Source organism: Mya arenaria, chromosome 11, assembly GCF_026914265.1.
Source record: "Mya arenaria isolate MELC-2E11 chromosome 11, ASM2691426v1".
Taxonomy (NCBI): domain Eukaryota; kingdom Metazoa; phylum Mollusca; class Bivalvia; order Myida; family Myidae; genus Mya; species Mya arenaria.
In genome coordinates this window covers 69,399,928-69,418,078 of record NC_069132.1, presented here as the reverse complement: position 1 = coordinate 69,418,078, position 18,151 = coordinate 69,399,928, and the positions used below count along the sequence as shown (strand labels likewise).

Here is an 18,151-nt window from a genome sequence, read left to right as displayed (position 1 = left end):
CTTAGGCTGTATTAATAAAAGCTTTTTATTGAATGTAATCATATGCCTTTATCACTTGGATCATGTTTTTTCTTATGTTCATATTTTTTGGTAAAAACAGTGTTAGTTTTGTTTTTATAAACTTAGAAAAAAATAGTTTTTCACTAAGTTGAAAATTTCGAATAATATGCTTAATGAATATTAGGCACCTAAGGTATTTATTATTTTCTGCATAACTACAAATGTTATCTGAGTCATGTACATGAATTTCATTGAATCCCCCCCCCCCCAAGTATTTATATTTCATTACATGCAATGCCATTCATTTATATGTAACCATCATGCATTTCAAGATATCTAAAAAAATGGTAAAAAACCCCCTAAAACTGAATTTAAAGCAAACGACAACCATGTATTAACACACTGTGACAATATTCATGTTATTTGTTGATGTAAGGATTGTAAACATCTGACAATGTCTGATTAATCGAAATGGTATCTGTTGAGGATATGATTACAGTACGGATATATGCCCTCACACGCACAAGTTAGCCACACGAGCGGGCCGGACTTACCACCACCACAAAAGGATGAACTTGCAATCAAATCTGGGAAGATCTTTACAAATAATTATGCATGTAATTAACATATTGTAATTGAAATATCTTTGGAAATCTATTATCTATCACAAATATTTGTTGGTTTTAATGTTAAAAGATCACCTGCAGAACATTTATCTTTCTTATGAAAGCAATTATTATACTGTTTGTCTTTTTTACAAAAAATACAACATTGATATTACCATAAAAATGAAAACAACTTCAACATTTCAAGAGAATATGACTATGGAAATGAAAACAGAAATGCTTGCAATTAGATCCTTTAGGGTTCATTATTAAAGTTACCAGTAAATTTCTGTGTTTATTTAACATACCGAGTGCTGTTTTAATAAAGAATTTTAAGCATAACTTCAATTCTCTGATATTTGTTTTGACATAACATATGGCAGTTAATTTTATTTCCACAACTTTGAGTACAGTTTTAATACTGGCTTCAAGTAATAAAACTTTGATGCTAAGATGATTTCAATTCACGACTTAAATCGACTCTGATCATTATTCATACAGCCCCGTGATTTTTACGAAACTAAATTTCTCTCTGTTAATATCAGTGTCACCAAGAAGACTTATTTCAGTATTGTGCACTTGGAAAATGAGACTCACTATCCATAAATTATAGAAAGGTTCGCTGTTGACAACCTATTGTATATGTTCAGTACACTAGTATAAAATACACTGAATAATTCATTAACGTTGACATCATACACTTTTTTTGGCAAATTTACTTAGTAAAACAGCTTAAGATATTTGCCCAAGGCTGCATTTTGTAATTAAGCCTATGCATTAGTTTAAAGCTGCACTCTCACAGATTGACAATTTTTATCTTTTAAAAAAAAATGGTCACAAAACCTGCTGATTTTGTCATCAATGCCTTCAATTCAGTCATATAAGATAACTCACAACAGAACATATGTCAATTGTTTGGAAAAAGTGGCGAAGATTTCATTTTTCTTAAATGGTTAGAAACACTTTTAACCATTTTTTAACATCAATTTTCGAAATAAAGACATAAATACTGTGATCTGCTCTTTTGTCAGCAGTCTTATATCACTGGTTTTCAGACATTTACGCAAGAAATGGCTCGTTCCAATACAAAAAATAAAAAAGTTGTCAAAACAAACAATCTGTGCGAGTGCAGCTTTAACCTGTAGCAAAAAACAGAACAGTCTCGACTGTCGCACAACTTAGTATTACATGATACGGCAATTACATGATACATGATACGGCAATTACCTATACAGACAGATGTAAAGATCACTACTTTGGAAGTAAATCGAAATAAGAACACAAATATCTTTTACATAATAATGTGTAACAAAGGCTGGGCGCACAATGGATGTTATACTTAATACAAATGGAAATGATAAAGTCCTTGTTGATCGAGCCAAGTGCTCCATTCAACTACAAACACATTTAAACAATGTTGTTGTTTTTTTATCTTGATACAAAATTTCAAACATCATATATGCAGGGCAAGCATTCTTAAAATTTCAAACATCATATATGCAGGGCAAGCATTCTTAAAATTTCAAACATCATATATGCAGGGCAAGCATTCTTAAAATTTCAAACATCATATATGCAGGGCAAGCATTCTTAAAATTTCAAACATCATATATGCAGGGCAAGCATTCTTAAAATTTCAAACATCATATATGCAGGGCAAGCATTCTTAAAGATCTTAAGTCAGTTCCTAACTACCTTAAGTTGTTTCCTAAATTAAGTATCTCGCTGGTCATTCGATATAATAACTTAATAAAATCTGAATTACTTTATTTTCAATGATTTTATTGAACATTCATACTATTATTCTAAAATCACTTGTACTTTTCCTTTAATTTGGCTATGAAATTTTAAAGAACTCGACTTAATGCACCAGACAATTGTAACCACGCCCCCCCCCCAGGTCCGGGGGGATAGCGGGGTAAATGGGCTGTGTTTTTACCTTTCAGGTGGTTTTGTCTTCCTGCCAAAAATAGCGGGGTATGGTCCTTACCTAGGGTCCCTGGGGTGCAGGGGCATTTTACCAGCAGTTCATCTCTGCAGGGCGGGAATTTTACCCGGGCTTGGTTGGACCAAAAGTCAAAGGGGGGGGGGGGGCGTGGTTACAATTGACTGGTGCATAAGATAAGAAATGACTTCAGGCCCCAATTTCTCGAAACTTCTTAAGTCCCTTATAACAGGATTAAGCTAATCTCACTATTTTTGTTATTCTATTAAATGTGTTTTATTCACTTCTTTTAGAAATTATGTAAGAATAATCTGTATGATTATCAGAATAAACCATTTTTAATTTATCAAAATCCATTTTCAGTATGTATTTTGGCTAATTGAAATAAGCGACTTAAGCCTATTAAGCTTAAGAAGTTTAGAGAAATTGGGGCCAGATGTTTATGAACACCTGCTGACATTTTGCTTTGTTTTCTCTTTAGCCAGTTTTTTACTATTTTTCATTTAGAAATATCAACTTTCATATGTGTAGATGTAGGGAAGACAGTTTCATAACAATTACAATAACAAAGCTATATGTCACGGCCGTATTAAAGGGACACATTATAAGTTAAAGCATTTTTATTGTTTTCTATTTTATAACATTATTATGTTAAACTCATTTGACACTCAGATCAAGGGAAGATAGAGCATTTGGTGAACAGATGAAAAAAATAAATATCTTTTGTAAATGATTTTTTAGGCTTCATGGCCTCAAATCAACCAGTTAAAACCAAATAAACATGAGCCGTTGTAAGACAGCGCGCTCGACTACGCCGCTTTGACTTAGAATACAATAACAATGTAATAATACCAAGTTTGGTCTCTTTATGTCAAACCTAACTAAAATTATTTGATACATAAGGTGACTTTGATGCTGCCCTCCCACCAGCCCGCCCAAAGAATGATGCAAGTCATTCAAATAACTTGATTTCCCATTATGAAAATGTGGTAATGAATATACAAATATGCCTTTCAAAGGAAATTTCAAAAAAAAAAAATTAAAAAAATCAAGGGCCATAACTTGTATTTAGGCTTAAAAAGGAGTTATGTTTCTTGTTGTAAGATGGTCATAAATAATTTTGAATTTTATTAAGTGCATTTAAAGAACAGTTTAGTAGTTATTTTTATTAAAATCCCAACTCACCCTTAACTTTTACTTGCCTAAAACTTTAACCTAAGTCAATCAGGGGCCATAACTTGTATTAAGGATATGGAGTTATGTAACCTCATTGAGTGATGGTCCTGAACAATTGTGTGAAGTATTAAGTCAATTGAATGAAGGGTATAGAAGTTATTAAACAATATCCCAATCTGCCCTAAAACTTTAACCTAAGTTCCATAGTCAATCAGGGGCCATAATTTGTATAAAAGATAATATGGACTTATCTAACCTCATTATGGGATGGCTCTGAACATCTGTGTGAAGTATTAAGTCAATTGAATGTAGGGTATTGGATTATAAGTGAAAATCCCAACTTGCCCTAAAACTTTAACCGGACGCCGACGCTGGGGCGAGTAGTATAGCCCACCTATTCTTCAAATAGTCGAGCTAAAAAGGCACCAAAATATCACTTACATCTGTAAAATGTTGTTTTTTTCTGTTTGATCATTAAAGTGAAACAAGTTAAACATAATAATGCATTAAAATTTAAATATAAAAAAATGGCACCAACCTATAATGTGCCCCTTTAAAAGATTAAATGATTTGAAGCTTAACTTAAAAGTTATATCCTTTAACCAGAGCAAATACTGCTAACAGGATATTAAATAAGAATACATACAGTAATACGTGCATAAACTGTTTTTCAATATTCAAAAGCAAATAAAACACAAGAGGTATTGTAACAATTGGGATATTTTGATGACTAAGAAGGGTGACATCAGATTTAAATTAAGGCGGGGCTGGTTTTTATTCAACCATTCAATTGACCACTAAAGGGATTATGCATCCGCAATAAATAACAGGATTTGGTTGTATAATCAAATAGATTACTTTGACCACCTTTGACAAACAGTGTCTGAAAAGTGACCAAGTTGAGAGCTGGGCTCCCATATGCATCATGTTTTATTTGAGAAAGAACGTTAAGTCAAAACGTAAAATATTAAACCTCGCTATTTCAATAGTATTGTAGTTTGAATCGTTTCGCTATGACTTAAAGATATTGGTATCAGTAATTTCAATGTTCAGAAAGTTCTATATTTTAACTTGATATCATCTCACTTAACAAACAAAATGTCTTTTTTTTTACGCATAAGATTCAGAAAGTTCTCAATTTAAACGTGATATCATCAAAATAAACAAACAGAAAGCCTTCTATTTTTATGATGTTTGATTTATACCAAATCACGAGCCTACATTGTTATAAACATGTATTAATAATCCATAAATTTGACCATATACTTGAATAAACATTTTCAACAATTTTACAGTTTTAAAGTCATGTTTGTTAGAAGACCAAAAGTATGAAATGCATTTCCATTATATATGGTAAAATTCAATAAAAAAACAAAATAGCTGATAAATGATTGCTTCAATAAGTTATATATCTTTAGTCTAGACATTTCGGTTTTGAACACCAAAATTATGATATAGAACATATCGTGTAAAATCTAAATCATTAAGGAAGTTTTTTGGGTTTTTTCTTGCAAGTGTATCATCTGGTGTCTAGTCCCTTTAAATTAGAATTTAGGCTTGTACATTTGACAGCTGTATTTCAATGAATGCTTTGATCCATCCTTGAAAGAAAACTAAAGATAGCAATATGGTTTGTTTGGAACATGAACTGGATGTCAGAACTAAATATTTGTAGCCTTTTGATGTTTAGCAAGTAAACATTTAAACATTTGGCTGATTGTTCAGAACTTGGTTCAAGTTTACAACATTGATAACGTCATCGTCATCGTTGTTAACTTTCAAATCTTATCTGCTCTGGAAGTTTGATTGATACATTTGTGATCTGCTGTATTTCTAACAATATTGGAGACAACTGTTTCATCCGAGCTAGTTGATTTTTTTTTAAATGCTAGCACATCATCAAATTTTTCACAATTAAAAGTTAATCAAGAATCACGTTGTTAACTTTAACAAAATTCTTAACAATCGGCCCAGTGTTTGTTAAAATAAGTGCATATGAAATTTGGTTATAACCTACATTTTCAGCCAATGAAAGCGTGTATCAGCATCAAATAAGTACACCTCTTCATTGTTGAGAAGTGTGGTTTTACAACTCTCAATCGTGACGTCTTTACTAAGTGTTCTGCCTGGTTATAACACATTATGATTTAAGTCAGGAAGAAAATAATGTGTAAAATCTTAATGAGTAAGAAATTTTTCCATATCACTCGCTCGGCCTGCTCTTCCCTTAAAATTAATATCGTTGTTTTCCATGAATTGAAACTTACTTACTGATATATAACATTGCTTCCAACTCATGCATCTTTTTGTAGCTTTTTAAGCGCATTTTCCCAATTGGAAATTCACTGGGGTTTTCTATTACGGAAATCCCAGTAAGTTTAAAAATAGGTCAGTATTTTTATCTGTATCTCAGTTAATAGAAAAATAGGAAAGAAGTAGCTGTTTTGACAAAATATTAGATATAAAACAGGATCAAATTTTGTTTTACGAGAAAAGTAGGAAAATACAGAATTTTTCCCATCAATTTAAAATTGTGTTTCCTCACAATTTTCAATATCAAATCAATTTTCATTTCTTTAATCTACTTCAGTAAAAGTTTGATGAAACTTAGCTTAAAAAAATGTTGAGAATTTTATGCCACTGGACAGCTCAAGACTGTTTTTGTTAATTGAAACATAACAATAAAATTATCACTGACTTATATACCGTAAATGACTGGGTATAAGACGATAGGGGGTGTTAGACGCAGGGAAAAAAATCTGTGAAAAGTCCAAGAAAAAAACTTTTAATCTATGTTATTGGTTAAAAGACGCATAGAAAAGATGTCAAATCGTCTGACATTCTCGGCCACCATGTTTGTTGACAGTGACAAAAAAACTTTTTTTGTGAAAATGGCGATGGTTATCTTTAAAACCATACAATGATAAACTGTCAAGAATGAAAAGTTAAGTTATGCAAAAACCTTATATTGTACGGGTTTGTTCTCAAAATGTCAACACCTACAGAAAAGAATAAAGAATGTGACAAAGTGTGAAAAAAACAAGACCATTATTGCAACAGTTTTGGTATGTTAAACAGGTTAAAGGCAGTCAAGTTTTTCACACCTTCTCGTACAACTGACAAAAAATATTTTGACAGTGCCCTTTTATATGCAAGTTTAATTTTGTTCAATTCAATTTATTATTCAAAATAATATTGAATAATTTTAATCGAAAAATATTTGTGTTTAAATTAAAAATGTCTTACGATATACCGTATCCCGATCTTCAACTGCTGTTTTAACTCGTATATACTCGACCAATATGACACGAGTAACATCCCTTTCTACATAAATCTAAACAAACTCTCGGCTTGAAATCGACCTCAGAAAAAAAGTTAAAAAAATTGGCATTTTTTTGCATCAAAATCTGAGGGGAAAAAGGGCGTCTAATATCCAGTCATTTACGGTATCAGCTTTTTTGATTAAAAAGTAGGAATAATAGGTTGTGACAAAAAATTGAAGAAAGAAGGAAGTCTTTAAGAAAAGTAGGAACAAGACGAAATGCTGCAAAGCCTGAGTCATTGTAACAGAATGCCTGCCTATGTGAAATTCGAATTTAAAGCAAGCTCAGCCAACAATTCATCAGTGCAGAAATTGCAAGTGTTTTTGTGTTCATTTTGCCAACTATTAAATTATGAGCCTGTTAAGATTATCACTGTTTTAAACTCCCTTGGGCTGAACTTCAAGAATATTTATTTAGTTTTTATCCAAATTAACCCCTGGTTTTTCTTTAGAACTGTTTTTGTGTTTAACGGTGTATATAGATTACATTGAGATTGGTCTAAGTGTTTTAGTTTTTTTAGCTTTTTTATGTTAAACAGTCTATCACCATTCGCCCGAACTCCCAGGGACTGGCGAAAATACCTTGAGCCCTGGAAAATTCGAGCCAAGCAGAAACCTTTACCTTCAGTTTTAAGAAATCATTCCTGTACATCTAGTTCGAGCCAATGAGGATTTTGAGCCAAACGATTTTGAACCAACAGGTTTCGACTGTACATGAACATATTTATATAATTATGCTTAGTCACACTCATTGGCGTGTTGCGTGAAAGTGTGTTCTTATGTTTTGGGGACCAGCACAGTCTGCCTGGAGAAACCCAATCCAGCTTGATGACAACAAATCAAACTCGGATAAGACATGGCATGGAATGGAACCCGGAGAGCCTTGGTGAGAAGTGAATGGGCCAACCCAACAACTGGTAAATGTTTTATTGACGACTTCAAATTGATATGCCCATGGTACAAGAGTACTTAATCAATACTTGCCCATGGTACAAGAGTACTTAATCAATACTTGCTCATGGTACCAGGGTACTTAATCAATACTCACCAAATACTTCTATTATCAAATGAACTTAGCATTTGAAGGTTTTGGAGCATTGAATGAGCCCAAATACACACAGTGAATCTGAATCAAGTGTAACATCTTTAGCCTGTCAATCATCTGCAATCATTAAAGATAGCTGACTACCACCCGTCAACGTATGAGAGTATTCTTTTACGTATAAGGTTAACATGGAATTTATTACTAAGGGGCTGACTCATACACCCGCAAAAGATCCATACATGTACAGTTAGCATTCGTTTCATATCAACCAGCCAATCAAATCAGAGCCTTAAATTACACCCTTTGAAGAGCCAAAAATTGATCAAAATCACCTTTTGGGTGGAACAACTTGACTGTCCGTATGTTGCACAAAAGGCAATTATGATCAGGCTTTTATTAGCTGATTGACAAGTATGCTTTGAAAAGTTTATTTTCAAATGGAAGTATCTTAATACCCGAACTTTGTGGTCAAGCATGAAGCTATTTCCGTTCATTTCAACTCTTACTAATAAACAAGTTCGTAAAAGACTGAATAAGAAATGATCCAATATGGGATTGGACAAGATTTATTTAGTCAACACTCACAATTAAAGGGACACAACTCTACAGTTTAAAGTGCAAAGGACTGGTTATCCAGTGGCTTCCAATAAAAAGTTTTGGTTTGTCAAAGTTTTTCAGTGATTGGTCAATATTCATCTTATAGAAACTACAAACCAATCAAATCGCTTTGGTGAGTCATCTAGCTAGATAACCTGTGGAAAACTTGTTGAAGTGTTATACAACCAGCCAATATGTGGCTAAAATTCAGCCCAATTCATAATGCTAAAACATATAACTTTTTATTTATTTTTTTAAATGAAAATAATTGGATCCTCAAACTGTTTCTGTATGGACAAGTTAAAGTGATTTTAAAGTAACAAACTTAATAACTTATTCCTTTTTTGTCTAATCTTTAAAGCATTCTTGTTCATTTCTATTTTAGTTAAAATGGCACACTATTCCCAATCTGAAAGGCTTAGGCTCAATTACAAAATATACAACAACTTAATAATCAAACTTATCTGAGATAAATATGCCCATAGAATATGTGGCCATAAACGTTGTAACAAACTATAAACTAGATAAAAAACATTAAAGCTGCACCCTCACAGATTGATTGTTATGACAACTTTTTTCTGTGTTTGAATGAGCCAATTTGTGCAAAAATGTTGGTTAACCAGTGATATATGATAGCTGACAAAATATCAGCTTGCAGTTGATCAGATTTACATTCAAAAAATGATGTTTTATGGCTAAAAGCATCACTAATCATTTACAAAAAAATATTTTTTTTGGCAGTTAACCAAACAATTGAGATTTGTTCTGTTGTGAGTTATCTTATTATGTCTGAATTGAAGGCATTGATGCCCAAATCAGTTGATTCTGAGACAACAAATTTAAAAAGGGTAAAAACTGACAATCTGTGAGAGTGTAGCTTTCAAATTTAGTGACAACAAGAGAATGGAGAATGAACATTATTTCATCCACACAAGACCAGAGTTTGAAATTGGACTCACCTCACTGTGTTGGTGCGCAGGCTTCTGGTCACGCGGGCCATACAGGGTCTCCACGACCTCAGCAACTCCGAGTGACACATGCACGCTCGTGCTAACCTGGCGAAGGGCAGACTTCTGCGTACACTCCACAGTTAACGGGCGACCCAGCAGTCTGTCACATTAGATATGTGTATGATAAGAGAAGAGACTTTTATATAATGTACTGGAACTAATAGTATTTGCAAATATCTCTGGATGGTATGAGGGTATGTATTCTTGACAAATTTGACCTTAATAGACTTAACACCATTTTGAGTTATGGTCAACTGGACCAAAGTTATAGCATTATTTTGTACCTCTTTAATTTATTTGAAAATTAACAAGCTTTGAATAGACTGATGAATGATTTAAAAAAATAACTCAGTATATGAACAAGTTATAAGAATATTGTTTGAATGCCTTATGATGGCTGTCAGGTAAGCGCAGTGGTAATCAAACTCACTGCTCACCCAGGCGACCCAGGTTCCATTCCCAGCTTTGGAGTTTGGTTTATGGTCATCAACCTGGACACGTGGGATTCCTCCAGATACTCCAGTTTCCTCAACAACAAAAGACCTCACTCTCACTCTCACTTATGTTTTAATAACTTGTTCCACAATCGTTGTAAAAAAATAAATAAGTTTAAACTTAATATCAAGCAAACCTGAGATGATCAAAGTGCAGCAGAGCAGTCATTTGTTCCCGTATCTCCTTCAGATCAGACATGCCTGCTGCAGTTACCCCGGCAACCCGCTGGAAGAATGTTGTGGCGACCTCCTTCATTCCGTCGAGGGCAGGTTGGTCAGTGGGCGGGCCCGGGGTGGTGTGAAGAAGGGTCAGGGAAATGAAACCCACCCTCACATGGTAGTGGCTGAGATCAGCATTTGGATCCTCATGATATCTTGCCCCTCCTGCCATCCCATCTTCATAATTATATAAACCATCATAAGACATACATGCAACTTTGTTTTGGGGAAAGATAGCAACATATTTCACTGAGTGAGCATTAAAAGCTATTTTGCGCAAGTGGCATTGAATACTGGCATACATTAAGGTTGTTATGGACTGAAATTGCCAAGGTGTTTCACTCTATACACGACAAAGATGGTGTGTAACCTAAATTATACAATAGGGTATTGGTTTATATGCATGTCAGTTGCACACTATAAACAACGAAGATGGTGTGTTATTATACAACAGGGTATTGGTTTATATGCATGTCGGTTTCTCTCTGTGAACAACGAAGATGGTGTGTAACCTAAATTATACAACAGGGTATTGGTTTATATGCATGTCAGTTTCTCTCTACAAACAACGAAGATGGTGTGTTACCTAAATTATACAATAGGGAATTGGTGTATATGCATGTCAGTTTCTCTCTACAAACAACGAAGATGGTGTGTAACCTAAATTATACAATAGGGAATTGGTGTATATGCATGTCAGTTTCTCTCTACAAACAACGAAGATGGTGTGTTACCTAAATTATACAATAGGGAATTGGTGTATATGCATGTCAGTTTCTCTCTACAAACAACGAAGATGGTGTGTAACCTAAATTATACAATAGGGAATTGGTGTATATGCATGTCAGTTTCTCTCTACAAACAACGAAGATGGTGTGTAACCTAAATTATACAATAGGGTATTGGTTTATATGCATGTCAGTTTCTCTCTGTAAACAACGAAGATGGTGTGTAACCTAAATTATACAACAGGGTATTGGTTTATATGCATGTCAGTTTCTCTCTACAAACAACGAAGATGGTGTGTAACCTAAATTATACAATAGGGTATTGGTTTATATGCATGTCAGTTTCTCTCTACAAACAACAAAGATGGTGTGTTACCTAAATTATACAATAGGGTATGGTGTATATGCATGTCAGTTTCTCCCTACAAACAATGAAGCTGGTGTGTTTACCTAAATTATACAATAGGGTATTGGTTTATATGCATGATGTCAGCAGTCTGAGCAAGAGCACTATAGTCAAATGGTATTGATGTAAAGTGTTTCATCAAAACATGTTGCCTTTTACATGAATTTCAATAGCTCGAAATTCACCTTTTATTTGTATTGGCATGGGAAAACCCAGTTATGTTAATTCCGGGCTATATATATATATGCGCTGCGTCACTATATAGTCATCAATCTGTGAAAGTTTGGTAGAAATCGCATGAAAAACGTAAGAGGAGTTGCGAAGAAACCAATTTTAAATGTAAAATAAGCAGAGGGCAATAACTTTTTCAAAAATGGTCTAATCGGGAAAGCCTGACAATATGCGCTGCTTCACTATATGATTATCAATCTGTTTAAGTTTGGTAGAAATCGCATGAAAAACATAAGAGGAGTTGCGAAGAAACCAATTTTAAATGTAAAATAAGCAAAGGGCAATAACTCTTTCAAAAAGGGTCAAATAAGGAAAGCCCGAAAATATGCGCTGTTTCACTTTATGATCATCAATCTGTGAAAGTTTGGTAGAAATCGCAAGAAAAACGTAAGAGGAGTTGCGAAGAAACCAATTTTAAAAGTAAAATAAACAAAGGGCTATAACTCTTTCAAAAATGGTCAAATCAGGAAAGCCTGACAATATGCCCTGCTTCACTTTATGATCATCAATCTGTGATAGTTTGATAGAAATTGCATGAAAAATGTAAGAGGAGTTGCGAAGAAACCAATTTTAAAAGTAAAATAAACAAAGGGCTATAACTCTTTCAAAAATGGTCAAATCCTAAAAGCTGGAGAATATTCGCTGCTTCACTTTATGATTATCAATCTGTGAAAGATTGGTAGAAATCGCATGAGAAATGTAAGAGGAGATGCAAAAAATGAATGTGGGACGCACAGACGGACACACGAACACACGCACACACGCACGAACGGAATCGCGCCTACCATTACTATATCCACCCGCCTTTTCAAGGCGTGGGATAAAAAAAAAGTTTGGTTGCCGAAGCTTGATCAAAAATTACATTTTTTGGAACATATACCCACTTATATTGTAAATCTTTCTATAGATTCTGTGTCAACACTAAATAGATAATGTTCTTTACCTTTACTAATTTTTCCACCAGACTTTGGTTGGCTTGTCCCTGAAAAATTATACAAAGATAATTATTATTTTAATCTATTTATTCTGATGATCTAAAAGCTGAAACAAACCTCTCTGAATGCTGCACTCTCACAGATGTACCATTTTAACAACTTTTTTATTATTTGTCTTGGAACAAGCTAATTTATGCCAAAATTCATGTAAACCAGTCATATAAGACTGCTGACAAAATATTAGATTGCAGATTTTTATATGAAAGTTCAAAAATTGATGTTTTATGCATTTTTTCTTAAACCATTAGTAACGGTTTAAACCATAAAACATTTATTTTGGAACGGAAATATGAAAAACTTCGATCTGATCTATTGTCAGCAGTCTTTTACTGGTTTGCAGATATTTACGCAAAAATTTGCTCATTCCAAGACAAAAAATAAAAAAGTTGTCAAAACGGTAAATCAGTGAGAGTGCAGCTTTCAGTCCATTTCCTAGGCAGAAACCAATAACAATCTACCTACCATAGTATGTTAATTTCTTTTTTACAATTTCTGAAAACAAGTTAAATCAATTCCATGTCAGATCCTCTATATAATGTACAAAGTGTTACAAAAAAAAGTTCAATACAATTTTTTGACACAAAACAAAAGGAATTTTGCAAATCATCTGAAAATAGAGCTGCTGATGGAAACTCCAAATACTAAAGATTACTCAAATTAGTATTTACTGTTTAAAGAGTTAAACCTAAGAAGAGGGAGCAGCTGAGCAGTATAGCAATATTCATAATAAATATATTATAGTATAGATATAGAAACCAACATAACTAACCCATTTCATTAAAATGACACTTTCATTGAATAACACAATCATCGGAAAAGTCCTTAAATTTTGATGTTTTGATTTTAATATTTTTAAATTCATTTGTCACATTCATTATAACTTACAGGTATTAATTTGTTTTTTTAACCAGATTATGAATATGTTGTTGCTTAAATGGGTGGTACAGCTGTTGTTACCTTAGTGGGAGGTGTAGGTGCTATAACCCTGTGTGGTTGTTGCTGGTTTCATGAATTACGTGAGTGATGTTGATGCTGTTACCTCAGTGGTTAGTGCTGGTTTAATTAACTTAATGGGTGATGTTGGTTCCTGACCTGAGAATGCAGTGCTGGTGGTCCTGGCACTGCTGGTGCTGTAGTTGCTGGTGAAGGAAGAGTCCATGTCACTACCCGGCCCCTGACAACGCCCCATCATGGACTGAAACTGGTCATCATCTTCACCTGCACAATTCAATTAGTTATTATTTTAATTAGTAATGGTCTAACATAGTTTTTCCCTCGGCCAAAAATACTGGAAAGGTGGGATGTAAATAGTCTACTAACAATAGTTTAAGTTTTTCAAAACAAGAAAATATCTAAAGGATGTCAAGTCAAAAACATGAAGCCAAATGCATAACACAATAATAAAACAATGAAATCTCCAGGGATAAGCCCATAAGTATAAATCCTAGAAATTAGCTGGAAAGCCGGAGGGATGATTTCAAAAAAGAATAAGGTGCAACACCCTTCTATAAATCATTTGCTGAAGCCCTAGCAGAAGTGCTACCAAAATGGACTTGGTCCCCAAACCTTATAAAACCCTACAAAAGCTCTGTAATTGGCGTAGACTGGGCTGTGTTTCAATTAAAATAGTGAAGAAATGGTTGTGACCCAAATTGTCAAGTGGTTATCACACTGGTAATGCTGAATGTAAAGACTTTCATTGTAAGTTTACCATGTAGGGAGTACTCCTGTAGACTGGCGAGATTGTTGCTGGTCACTCTGCCCGACTGCAGCTGGTATTGGAGCTCCCTTTCTACCCGCGCCTGGTCCACAACATCCATGGGTCGACTCGATGCCCCCTGCCTCAATCCAGTGGAATTATCTGAACAATACATACCACACACACATTTATATATATATATACACTATGCATTAGGAAACAAAAGTTATATCAAAAACATAATATAATCAAATAATGACATGTTTAGACAAAACTGGCAATCTTAATGCCTTAATTGTATAAAACGTAATAAAGCAATTATACATGAAATATCTAGCTCATTAACAAAGTTATTTTGTGAAGTTTGATGATCATAGGCTAAACAATGCTTATGTTAGACTTCAGACAAGGTCAATCATTCAAGGGTAACTACTGTTGGTTATCTCTTTTTCAGGTATTATGGCCATTAACATTGTAACCAAGTTTGGAAAAGATTGCAAAAAAAAAAATGTTTTATTAGAATTTCAAAATTCATCAATGAAACCTCCTGTCCTTCATCCTATATTATGTCCATCTGATGACAGAGGTATAAGTTAGTGTTTGAAAATCGGACTCCATTTGCTATCGATAATCGAATCAAATCGGACCAAGCATTTCGATTTACTATCGGACAATAATCGAAAGTTCATAATATCAGTAAGGAATACATTCTTTATACGTAGTATCATCATGATCATATGAATGGTTAAACCTGGAATCAGTAAGATTGATTTGCAACAGTTAATTTCCATAACCTTTTCTGTCTTTAATAACTTAACGAAAAAACATAACAACAACGCATGATTAATAATTGCACATAAATTGCAAAATGATGCACACCGCATTTAGTAAGTTATCTTAGCATGTTATCCATGTAAAACATATTAAAAATTGTGAACCAGCTTAACATTCAATTAACTGTTATATTGAACATCTTATTAGAAAATATTAATTTCATAAAACGTTCACAAAAAAAGTAAATTAGTTAATTACAAATGATCCCCAAAAAGGTTTTAAAACCAGAATGTATCGAGCCAAGATCACCGGTATTTGCAGGTAAGACCGGACCCACTACATCATAGAAATAAGTCATTGAAGAAGGTTTATGGATATATAAACAGATAAAACAATTTGTAATTTTGGGTGAGTTTGTAAGTTTTTAAGCAAAAGTATTTACATTCACCGCATTTGTGTAAGAGAGTGACGTCTCATGTTAAAATAACTTCAATGAGAATTTACCGGAAACAAAAATTGACATTAACTCAACTTTTACCACAGCAAAAAAACCTGTAGTTACCGGAAGTAACATTAGCGACATTGATTTTGGACAACCACTATCGATTGTTGCCAACAAAGCATTGTCAGCGACGATTTAACGATTGTACTCGATTATCGTTTTATCACTAGTATAAGTCATTACAACATTTAGCTTTTGGTCTGTTTACCTGAAGTGTTGAGAGCGGAGAGCAGCTGTGTGATTCCATGCAGCTGCCTGGGACACACGAGCACATGGATCCCTCCAAACTGGCACATTATCTCCAACTGGTCACAAAGGAAATAACACAAGTTTGTAAACTTTGAAAATTTAGCATATGAACATGTAAATTTCAGGGTTTTTAAGAATCACTATTTTTATTTTATTTTATTTTATTTTATTATAGTTCCATGTCTTGCATACAATATCTACATTCAACAACAACAACAACAACAACTCCTTTATGCCACACCAGAGACTTGTCTACCAGCTAAAGCTACCTATTACAGAGTGACTGAAACTTATTACAGGGTATTTTAAAGTTTTAGTAACAAAAGCCAACACCAAATGGTATGATAAAGTCGAAGAAGGGACATAACTCTTCACTCATTAAAGCCAGAGTTATGAGCCTTTTTATACATGTGCATCTTGTGTCTGGCAACATAAGTACATGTTTCAGTTTCAGTTTCATTTAAATATAATGGTTTTGAGGTGTGGCCTAGGTTAAAGCTTTGGAATAACAATTAGACGGACACCAAAGCTATGACATAACCTCCACTTTTTTCCTTGAAATGCAGGCAAGCTTATACACCAGTCACTGACCTTGGGGCCAGATATGTTGTCCCTCTGTTTGATCTTTACTTTGATCTCCTGTCTGCCTGTGATAGTGGCCAGATGTACCGGCTCAGACAGGGGAGTGGTGCCCAGTCCAGACTGGGTGCTTTTATGCAGGTTAGACTGGTTTGGTGACTGGATTGTGGACTTGTAAACACTGGCGCCTGAGGCTAGACTTGTCATGGCTGACTGGAACATCTGGTAAGGTAGAAAAAACGGAGCTCAACATATCTCTAACAAGAGAAAAGACTGGACGTCACTCTAAGAGGAAAGACTGGTTTGGTTTCGATTGTTGACTGGTGCACACTGGTGCCGAATGCTAATCTCTCAGCCGACAGTTTCTATATAGTTATTAGCTACCTTTCTTATATCTGTCTTACAACATAAAGCAATGAAAACTGCGAAAAACTCTTCTTCATTACTTTGAAACAATTGCATGACTTTTCAAATTCACTGATTTTATGCTTAAATTTAAGAAAATCTTATTCTTGAAATTTAAGATGGCAAAAAATATCATTATTGGCATTCATGGTTTATGTACTTGTGGAGGTGACCCATCAGAGCTGGTGGGAGAGCGTGCAGGAGATTTCCTCTCCCCGGTCTCGTCATAAAACAGCTGTATCCCCTCTATATGTAGATTCTTGAGGGCCATGGCTGCAGGCTCATGTGTCGTGTTACTGTCCACAGATGAGCCTTCACTTGTAGTTGCCATGTCATCAAAATACTCAATTCTGGATGAATAAAAAATACAACATATAATATATATATAAATGCACTAGGTCTTTTCTTGCATACCAGACGTGTGTCTCCAGTCATGTGACCAATGCTAGAAAAACGTTTCTTCCATACCGGATATGTCTTACACCCCCATGTAAGATGAGTCACGCGCAACATTATTTCTTTTATTGTATGGTTTATGAAAAACATATGCCATTTTAATGAAGCACAATCAAATATTTAAGCATTCAAGACTTTTAATTAAAATTAAAAATAAATAATCATAAAAAAGCGTTTTTTAGAGGAACCATTTGACATCAATAGTGATTTAAAATTGATTTATAATTACTGCGCATTATGATGTCAGTAAACGTCGCACACACTTTTTGGTGCAACGTTTTCTATATCAATTCTTCCATAAATTTATCATTTTAGATATGCAAGACAGAATACCAATCATGTTTTTGTGGTCCGGATAAAAAATCCGCCCCTCAGGCATGTTTCATGGCCTGTAACACAGCAAGCCTCGTTACAGCCTTATGCACGTGCCCTAGGGTCAGATCTTTCTATCTGTACCGGAAACACACAATAGATACTTAATAATCTTAGTCATTAAAGACATATGTACAAATATTAAAAAAACAAGCAATCTAGCATGATGCTAGTGATAGTAGTTTTCATGGTTATACAGTACTTTATTGCAGTATAACATAAGGTACTTTGTGTGAAAATTTCTAAATTAACAGTAGTAAGGATGGCTGAAAGTGAAAATCCCTGAAGTTCGGCCTCTTGGCAGAGGTCACAGGGCTCCTGGATTTATGTACCTTTTTTACT

The 18,151-nt window shown here is 34.1% G+C and overlaps 1 protein-coding gene across 2 annotated transcripts in view; it reads right to left on the bottom strand.

Annotated features, from left to right (window-relative positions):
• The window catches only part of LOC128209839 (autophagy-related protein 2 homolog B-like), a 79,467-nt gene that overhangs the window by 59,104 nt on the left and 2,212 nt on the right, over positions 1-18,151 (bottom strand). For both annotated transcript variants that reach the window (XM_052914079.1, XM_052914080.1), the window contains exons 5-12: positions 17,142-17,331; positions 16,589-16,798; positions 15,957-16,053; positions 14,485-14,634; positions 13,866-13,991; positions 12,722-12,760; positions 10,332-10,590; positions 9,650-9,800 (exon numbers count right to left, since the gene is read on the bottom strand). In XM_052914079.1, the coding sequence (XP_052770039.1) occupies positions 9,650-9,800; positions 10,332-10,590; positions 12,722-12,760; positions 13,866-13,991; positions 14,485-14,634; positions 15,957-16,053; positions 16,589-16,798; positions 17,142-17,331 (1,222 nt within the window). The remainder of the gene's footprint in view (positions 1-9,649; positions 9,801-10,331; positions 10,591-12,721; positions 12,761-13,865; positions 13,992-14,484; positions 14,635-15,956; positions 16,054-16,588; positions 16,799-17,141; positions 17,332-18,151) is intronic.